Source organism: Oxyura jamaicensis, chromosome 5, assembly GCF_011077185.1.
Source record: "Oxyura jamaicensis isolate SHBP4307 breed ruddy duck chromosome 5, BPBGC_Ojam_1.0, whole genome shotgun sequence".
Classification (NCBI taxonomy): domain Eukaryota; kingdom Metazoa; phylum Chordata; class Aves; order Anseriformes; family Anatidae; genus Oxyura; species Oxyura jamaicensis.
This window is the reverse complement of record NC_048897.1, coordinates 9868643-9878362: the sequence shown is the minus strand read 5'-3', so window position 1 is coordinate 9878362 and position 9720 is coordinate 9868643. Positions and strand designations below refer to the sequence as shown.

At 54.7% G+C, this 9720-nt stretch overlaps 1 protein-coding gene across 1 annotated transcript in view; it reads right to left on the bottom strand.

The window, feature by feature from the left end:
* Window positions 1–9720, bottom strand: part of HRAS (HRas proto-oncogene, GTPase) — a 37195-nt gene that overhangs the window by 8185 nt on the left and 19290 nt on the right. The window contains exon 2 of the mRNA XM_035328037.1: window positions 2902–3062. Within this exon, the coding sequence (XP_035183928.1) occupies window positions 2902–3012 (111 nt within the window). The 5' untranslated portion in view covers window positions 3013–3062. The remainder of the gene's footprint in view (window positions 1–2901; window positions 3063–9720) is intronic.

Genomic DNA, 9720 nt, shown 5'->3' with positions numbered 1-9720 from the left:
AGCACCCCATCCCACACAGCACCCCATCCCGCACGGCACCCCATCCCGCACGGCCCCTCTGTGCAAGCACACGTGCTGAGCTGCCGCCTCGCAGATGCTGACACCCCGCAGCTCCCCATCCTCAGCCTCAGAGCGGCCCCTGATGTCTTACCCCATCTTCTTGCACAACAGACGGGCCGGACTGCCCAGCTGGAACAAGAAGTGCCGGGTGACAGAAATAAACCCTGCCGTCCCCGCTGGACAGCAAGCAGCAGCTCTGGGCTCTGACCTGGGATCCCAGACAGATTCTCCTCCAGCAGCTGGAAGGACCGAATTAAGTGATCCCGGCTCTCCAGTGACATTCACACACGAGCCAGGAATTGCAGGCACTTGGGAGAGGATGCTTGGGGCCGCCTGCAGGAGCAGGGACACGGCCGGGACATCGCCGGTGCCGACCCCGCTGTCCCCATGGCTGCAGCGCAGCAGAAGGACCCCACCAAGCTGGGTGCCCAGCACCCCCTGTATGTTAAACGCTACGGCCAGGATACAACCTGAGGCTAAGGGAGTGCCGACTGCTAAAAGCTGCGAGGCAAACGGAAGGGTTTCTCAACACAGTCTGGCTTTTTACTCCATCCCTGCTCGCGTGCTGTGGGACGCTGCCAGCTGCAGACCCGGGGTTGAGCAGCCGTTTCATCAGGGCCTCTGTTCCTGAGAGAAAAGCAGCCCTGCCTGCTGCTTCTCCTCTTCCCAGCCCACCAGCTCCCTGCAGGATGAGTCCCGGGGGCCTCAGCGAGCTGAGGTGGAGCTGAGCGGGCTGGGGATGCAGTTGGGGTCCCTGCCCTTCGCCTGGTTTCCCGGCCAGAGCACCAAGCACACAACCCTGCTCACACCGACCCTTCAGGTGGTTTATTTAAGCAACCCACACTTTGCTCCACACACACGTACACTTTTTCTCTCAAGCTGCCCGTTTCGGTGCTGTCGTGCTGCTCGTTAGCCAGCTGAACGGGCAGAGTCAGCTCCTGGGCGCAATCCAAAGCGGCTTAGTCACGGCAGGACGGTTTGGTGGGCACCTTCAGATCAGCGGCAGGTAGCTAACCCTGTGCATCCCAAACCTCCACAAAACAAAGCGTGAGTGACAGGAGCCACCCTGGGATGAATAAGACGGCTGGGGGTCTGCAGGGCACTTCTCGCTGTACAGACTACCGCACAGGAAGGCAGGGCTGGCCACGTCCCAGCCTCCTGCGGAGGGGTCCGGCCCTTGGAGGCCAGCGCCATAAATCCATGGCAGGAGGGAGGAGGGAGCACCAAAACCCAAAATGGCCTGCAGCAGTCACAGGCAGGAAAATAAAACAGCTCTCTTGCCTGCGCGGAAGTTGGAGATGGGGAAAAAGGAAACGGGGTCTGTATGCAAGGTGCAGCACTGAGACTCTGGAGCCCTAAATTAAATTCCAGGCTCTGCTACGGACCTTCTAGGTAACCTTGGCCAAATGATGTAATAGCACGTGTTATTAAGAGCTTTTTCTCCTTCCCATCTGTAGGATAAGACTATTTCTGCCTTTATACTGAGCCCTGTCTCTCTTGTTTGTTTAAGTTGTGAGCTCCTCAGGGTGGGGACTGCACATACAACACCTACCAGAATAGCTTTCTGACCTCAGCTGGGACCTTTTAGGCTCTATGATAATAGTAATAATAACTGCGGTAACCACAGCTGTATTTAGACACATCTGGTGGAGAATCCTCCAGGACTGCAGACAGGGAGGTTATTGTCTGGGAGGCGTGACCAAGCTGTGATTTGCATTCCCAGGGTGGACTTACTCCTCCTGCCAGGAGCGGCACCACGAGCACGGTCCTGCCCAAACCTCCCCCAGACCGAGGTGTAAATCATACGGCGGGTAATCAGCATCTCGCGAGCAGCGGGGATGCAGTGAAAACAGCTGGAGAAGGGGCTGGGTTTAAAAGGTTCAAAAAATTAAAAAATTGTTGTTTACACTTGAAATGCAGAAAAATGAATTTTGATACTAAACCTCTCCTGCACAGGTACTTGGCTGCCCCTCAGGTGGGGTACTGAGCCTGACAGACCAGGCTCAACATACAGATCCATGCTGACTCCCAACAAGTGAGACTTTTGTACGTTCATCTTTTGCTCCCTGTGACGGAGAACGAGCAGCAATGAGCCTTGCAGCACACCCCAGCTCTCCGCCTCCCACTGGAGGATGAACTCGCTGGGCTCTGAAGGAGGACAAAAGCCCAGAGCTCAGTGCACAAGACAGAGGAGCGCCCTGTTTTGTCTCTCCCTGGGCTGTTTCACGGATCCTGCAAGCTGCAGAAAAGAACCGCAGTGTCATTTTTCCTACTGCAGAGCAGATCTATAACCATGTATTAGGCAGCCCGAAGAAAGTCCCTGAGCTCCCTGCTCTGCAGAGACGTGGGGATCTCTTAAAAAAATAAAAATAAAAAATCATCAGTCTTCAGCTCTGCTTGGGCTCTTGACCCCACACTGCCTCACCCAAACTGCAGGACGAGCTCTGACAAAAGCCATTTCATCAGAAAAATCTCAAAACGTCCTGCATGGGAAGTCAGTATCTTCACTTTGATTTCACGGAAGAAGAAATGAAGCACGGGCACAAAATGGCTTGTCGGTCCCAAACCTTTAACCCCTCCCTAGGCAGCAGCGGCGGAAAGGAGGAGTTTTGTGCTCCCTCTCCTTGGCTCTGCCTGCTCCTGCTGCATCCCTCGCTGCCTCTCTCCAGCACACGCTGCTGTCCTTCCTCAGGAGGCACGCGTCGGTCGCCGTGACCTCCAAACGCACAGGCAGCAGCTGAGAAGGGCTTGTCCCTGCTCGAGTTCAGACTCGAGCTCAAGCTGATCATATGGGGTTTGCAGCAAAGAGCACTAGGAACACATGCAGGCAGCGCCGCTTACCTCTATCGTGGGGTCATACTCATCAACGAAATGGTTCTGGATGAGCTGTATCGTCAGCGCACTCTTCCCCACGCCACCAGCTCCCACCACCACCAGCTTGTACTCGGTCATCTTCCAGCCGACCCCAGCTCAGGACCTCCAGGAGCACCCCGACCTGCAAGGAGAAACACGGCCACCACGTCAGGAGAGCAAGGGGCACAGATCGGAGGCTGGGAAAGGCAGAGAGGCTGGGGACACGTGTGCTTTTCATGGGGATTTGCAATAGCCACAAAATTCTCACTGCACGGTATTGTTCAGCACTGCCCTGGCCTCTCCTCCCAAGCTCGCAGACATGCCACCCTGCTAAACACCACCAGAAATGGGGAAAATGTGGGATGAGCCAAGGGTCAAGGACTTTTTTCGTTCTCCCCATCCAGCACTCCAACCACCCTGGAAATTTGGCCAGAAAAAAAAGCCATTTGTTTTGTTATGTCACGCTGTGCTGGGCCTCCAGGATCCGCTGCCTTTTATGATCCGATTCCCTGGGGTCCCAGACATGAGATGACCTCACCTAAAACACAAGGCTTGGTCTACAGTTACAGCGAGGAACTGCAGCATCCAGAGCTCTTTAACCTAATACCCTCCCTGAGTAATGAAGGCTACTTTAAAATGGGGAGAGAAATCAATCCAACCCAACGCAAAAACATGCCCAACGCCTAACCCTTGATGCTCTGCAATCCTTCAGCCTGACAGTCCGCATGCAGACTTGCAAGGGGCGCGAGGTAAGGGAATATGGAAGATGGAATAAGGCAGTACAGAGGGCTGGCAGAGACCACGGGGGAGAAGGATGCTACCAGGGAAAGCCCTAATTGGGAAGGCTCGTTACAGCCGGTAGGAGCGAGCCGAACTCGAGCAGCGATACGGACTTGCCATTACCCTTCGGTGGGGGAAAATTCCCCTCTCCCTTAAGTTTCTGCTCCCCTCCTACTGAGAAAGAGGAACTTTAGCTCAGCGCTTACGGCAGGAAGATTACAAAACCCCAAAGGTTTAAATAGCAATCTCGCTGGGCTGCAAGCCCTGCCTGCTGAGAGCCACCCCGGGGCCAGGCACCGCTGCACACACGGCCCCTCCGGTCGTTTGCCATCCCGCAGGCACTGCTCGCACATCACCAGCCTGCTTCTCCCAACGGCAAGGGCTGCTCGTGCCTCCTTGTTTGCTTTACAAGCTCTGCAAGCGAGCTTAGCACCCAGGTGGAGGGCAGGGCGCTGCCCGAGCAGTATTCCACGTGTTCCTCAAAAGCCCGGTGCTGAGATCACCCCCAGTTACAAAGAGATGTATCTCAGATTGACAAGGAAACAAAGAACAACGATCTTTTGCTTTTGGAAACCCACAGCTTTCGGCAAGGCTGCGAGGAGCAGGAATCCCAGCAGCTCACAACCCACCAGACAGATTCGAAGACGACCCGTTGAAGAGCATTAAGCCAGAATCCCGATTCCTGGCCACCTCCGGTCATTCTGCGGGCAAGACAAATAACCAGGACAGGGCACGGCATATGGAGCACTGCAAAAGTGCTCAGAAAGAGGCCGAACGCTCGTCTCACAGCTCTGGTACCCCGGTGTTATCTAGCCACGTGCTGATACAGGCAGAAGCTGCCACCTCTCCTGCGAAGACGAGGGAGGGTTTTTTGTTGAGGAGGCTGGTACCGGTGTACCAGCAGCGGCCACCCTGCACCCAGCCCGTCTGCATCTGCTGGATTTGCTATCGCAGCAGAGATCTCATCTAAAGTAGGCCAGAACTTTCTGACTTCAATCCCCATCTGACTGCAACCCTAAACCACTCAGACAGCTCGATCACCCGCCCGGGCTGGGAGCAGTCAGAGCCAGCCACCTCTCGCCGGAGCCCTTTCCTTAGCTGCTGGCTCAGCAGCAGGAAGACAAACAAAGAGCGTGTCCTTCTCAGCACTCGGCATCTCGGGGAAAAGCAAGGAAACGGCTGCAAAAGAGCAAGCACAACCCCGATGCAAAGCAGGACCTCCGGTGTTTGTGGCTTTCCCAAAACGGGGAGGTAGGGAAGGGAAGCGTGGGGGCTTCTGCCAGAGAGATGGTGACAGACACGCCGGGATATCACACTCCAGCCCGGGGATTTGCTGGACAGAGATGCACAGCCTGACGATTGTTGTGAAAACCTTTCCTGGTGTGAGAATTTCCAACGGAGGAAAATCAAGAGTTTGTGTTACTCAGCAGCTAGTGCTGAACCCAGGCAGAGCTGACCAAAAAGAAAACATAAAAGCACAGCTTCCCAGTCCCACACCACGCAGGAACAGCGCTCCGAAAGGCTGAGCTGGGTCGCTGCCTGGTGTTTTCCACACAAGCCAAATTTATCACCCCTGCAGCACCCAGCATCCTTCCCGAGAGCTGGGTCCCCAGCAAGCCGCGCAGGGCAGCGGGACAAAGGGCTGAGCCAAGGACAGGAGCCGTTCAGGAGCGCAGCGCCTGGGAAGAGGGCTGGGATCTCAGTGCCAAGCCAACAGCCCTAGCGTGGAGCTGGAGCTGCTGCTGTACTTCCTGACCTCGTGGATTTTCTCCCGGAGAGAGAGGGCTCCTGGCTCCCATTCAAGCTGTCTAGGAAAGCCCAGCCGAGCGCTTCCGCCTGGCAGCAGCAGCTGCTCCCAGCCCAGCAGCCCCCGAGTCCTCCCCCGTGGATTTTGCGTTTCCACGATGGAAGTTTTACAAACACTGCTCGCTGTTGAACGTTTACACGCTACCTGTCAACCGGGAGCACGTTTTAATGCACCCGAAAACAGTTCTACCTCTGCAAATGTCTTCGGTCTCATCCTGAGCGCCCCGTCCCCAAGAACTGAGGAACCTTTCGACCACAAACGCCGCAGTGTTTGAATTTAGTTCCCTTTGGCAAAGATTCCTAGCAGGCAGAACAGCCTCAAGCCCTCTACCAAAACAAGGCTCATCTCAGCGTGTCACCAGCAGCCCACCATGCCTGCAGTTCGGGAATCCTACCTGATGACCTAACACGCTGACAAGGCAAACCTTGCTGCCCGCACTCCTCCACCCGCTCATGCACAACACTGTCACCAGCGTCCCCAAACACCGCCTCTGAAGAGCCTGAGCGAACCTCTCCAGGAGCACGAAATGCCACCTTTCGTTTTCACTTGAGGGTCAAAATGCTGATGTTCTCGGTGGCCTGCCCGGCCTGAAAGAGGTTCGGGAGAGGAGGCTGGCAAGCTGCTGCTCTGCTATGAATCACAGCCCATACGATGCTTCATTTTCATTTACTTGCTGCCTTTTTTTTTTTTTTTTTTTTTACATTAACAAAGAAGTGAGCTGCAAATCTAACACAACGTGCTTGGCTGCTGGCTTCGTATCTGCAAACTCAGACGATGCAGCCCACGAGACGAAAAGAGAGAGGGGTGCCAGAGGTGTAAGGAAAGTTGCAAATGGTGGCCCTGCTTTGGAGAAGCAGCTTGGACGTAATGTCTTGTATTAGAAAAAAAAAAAAAGGCAGTCTAAAAGGAACAGAATGACTTCTTCCACCCTCTGCAAGCTCTTTAAGACGTGAAGGAACAGGCAGCCTGTCCCAAGAGACCGAGCACAAAAATACTGCTCCAGAGGAGAAAAGGGATAAGGAATGACAATATGTAGGAGGCTCAAAGTACAGGCAGACGTTCAAGGGGATGCAGGAAACCTTGGAGGAAGAAGAGCCGAAAGCTGCAGGCAGGTTCAAGTCAGAGGCAAGCCTGAAAGAGAGGGATTGTCCCTGCAGCACATTGGTAAGCCCCAGCACCAAGGTGCAAGCTGTGGCTTTGCACGAGGTCTTCAACAGGCACTGACAGGTCCTGGCTCTGGACACAGCTTTATTTAGAGCACCTCTGGCAACAGATCGCCTCTACCAGAGGCTACCCGACCACAAAGAAGTTAAATCCCTGCTCTTTTTCCCTTGCCATCGTGCCACCAGGCAGCGCTGGGCCTCCAGCCCTCGGTGCTCTCCTGGAAGACAGATGGGTGGCAGGAGGTGGTGCTGAAGCGTCTGGTCCTCATCGCACGGGCCAAAAGAGATGGGAGGACAGAGGAAAGCAGGATGGCACCATCCCCACCAGCACTGCCAACAGCTTGCAGATCTCTGATTTCTCTCTGTTCCTGTTGCACCTTGTCTGGCAGTTCAATAAAAGCAGTACAGTTGCCTGCTGCTAGCACTGAGCTGGTCTGACCATGCTGCTCTTGCTCACCCGCTCATAAGTTTAATGAAGTTCTTTCTCGCCAGCTCACTCTGTAAGAAAAACACCTGGTAGTCACAGCGAAGCCGAGTGGTTTTATTAAAATGCCAAAAACCAGTAAAAACAATCTCCGTAAATTGGTAACACAAATAACAAACCAGCTATCCAAGAGCTTTCTCTCGGAACTGATACTCAAGAAAGGAATCATGCCCTAGACAATACCGGCCATCAAAACGATTATACTCGATATAAAGACCAGCAGCCCCCTTACCTCAGGAGCCTATAAACCACAGCACGCTGCAGCCTGACCCCAAGGAACAGCCAGTGCAGCACTTGCCATCAGCTGATCACCGATGTTTCTACTCTTGGCCTGAGCGTGAGCACCAACAGCTTCCTCAGTTTCTCATTACACTTGCACTCACCGGTGAAGGGGAACTTCTAGCAGCGTGAAACGGCCCCAAGATCAAACTGAGTGTGCTCGGGCTGCTCACGCCCACATCTCCAGAAGCTCTGGGAGGTGCTGTAACGTGCTTGCAATTCACGGTGGGATCCTCACCTCCCACCACCACCACTGCTCCCTGAGAGCAACCAGCCCGTCCCACTGCGGTGTCTGCAGGAGGAGCACACTTCCAAGCGATCCGTAGCTTATTTAGACAGAGATAAAACATGCTGCTGTGCACGTCACTTGCTGCTGCTCCACGGAGAGGTCTGAGGAAATGGGCTCCTCTGCTTTCCCATGCAGCTCAGAGCCTCGTGGGGCCGGGCAGGTGCTGCACATGCAGACACTTATGGAGAGAGGGACAGGTACCCGGGGAAGTTAAAAACACAGCCCACGCTACAGGTAGCAACTAGACCCATTAAAAACCTGGCCTCTGAGCCACCTCCTGACTTGGTACCACATTGTAATGCCTTGGGGTTGGTCACGGCGGGTTGGGCAGGCAGGGCTGGTCACACACACCATCCTCCTCCTCATCCCACGGGCCAGCAAAGCCAGGCGAGGAAGCCAAGGGACCGGCCTGAAGTCATCACCGGCGGTAAAGGCGGACACTAAATTGAGGCAAGTTCCCATCCAGGGCCTTAGCAGGAGCCGAAAGGCTCCACGTGCAGGTTTTGGATGGGAAAGCCGCTGGTTGCCTGCTGGGTCTTTGTGTCTGGCTGTCAGAGCTGACAGCTCCCCCACGGAGTGGAGCCTCCCTGCGCAGGGATGTGTGGAGAGGCAGAGTAAAGCGAGAGGGAAAACCCAAACTGCTCCAGTTATCCTCATCAAATCCCAAGTGTGCCACCAGTGTGGGGAGGGGGCAGAGACAGGCAGGGACACGGACGCCCCGACACACGGACGAGGCGGGATAACAGGAGAGAAGAGAGCAGCCGACACCGAAACAGGCTGGGGCAGCGACCAGCAGCACTGACAAACCCAGGGCTGTATTTAACACGCTCTGCAGGGGTCACAGACAGCATTTTGCAGCTGGGACATGCTTTTTTTTTTTTTTTTGAGAGTCGGTAGAGAGCAACCAACGCCGTGTATCAGGGAAAAAAGTGCCCCGTGCTCAAGAACTGCATTCTCCCTCCACGATTTCCGTTCTCTCCCTCCCCACCCTTCCCCGTTCCTGCGGAGCAATTGCTGACAGGGAAAAACCCAAAAGCTGGTTTCAGGAAACACATCTAAGCCATTTTCATTTCGAAAAAAATTTGCAATGGAAATAGGGTCTGGCTGTTGGGCTTCCTGCTTGCTTTAAAGCCTAACCTATATGAATAACATAAGTAAATAAATGGACGAGGAAACAAGGTATTTGCAGCTGGGAAGTTCTGAGAATTGTCTCGATAATGCCTTGAATTCTTTTGTTTTTAACATTTCATGGAAAAGAGCCTTTAAAAAAGGTCTATTTGGGGAGCAAAATGCTATTGGAAGAGTATCGGTAAGCCTTGGTCCCTGGGAGCAAAATGGTGCAAGCAGCACATGCCCCGTCTTGCTGGAGCTATTGCAGCAGGAAGATCCAGACAGGGAGCCGGGCCTGGGGTGTGGATGGAAAGGAACAGAGCCTCTTGGTCAGCAGCAGGAAATGAAATGAAAAGATCTCGGAGCAGCAGGAACCCCAGATCCTCACAACCCCAAAGTGGCACTCAGCTCCGGCAGCACGCCGGTACAGGGTGACAGCTCCTGGCTGGCAGGGCTGGGCTCCAGGCAGGTTCATCCTGCAGCAAATGCAAGGCTCCAGCACCCCCAAGTTGGTGTGGCTGGAGACCAGCCTCCCCGCGCTGCTTCCCCCTGCTCCTCGCCGAGCGTCCGGCTATTTTCAGCCCAGGGGATTTCCTGGGCCTGGCACAGCTTGTGTTTGGCAGCCCTCTACAGATCTCTTTCCCAAGGACTTGCCCAGCCTCCCCTGAACCACGTAAGCTCCTGCCACCCACACTGCCCTATAGCAAGGAGCTCCACAGGTCTGCTCCCTGCAGGGGGACAAAGCAGCCCTCGTGTTAGAGCCTAACTCATCTCCGCCAGCTTCCCCAGCCAGCCCCTAGATCTTGTGCTAGAAGGGGAAAAGCAGGGTTGATCCTCACCCACCTTCTCCCACAGGGTATCCCAGGCTGCTAATCATGTCCTCCAAAGTGTCATC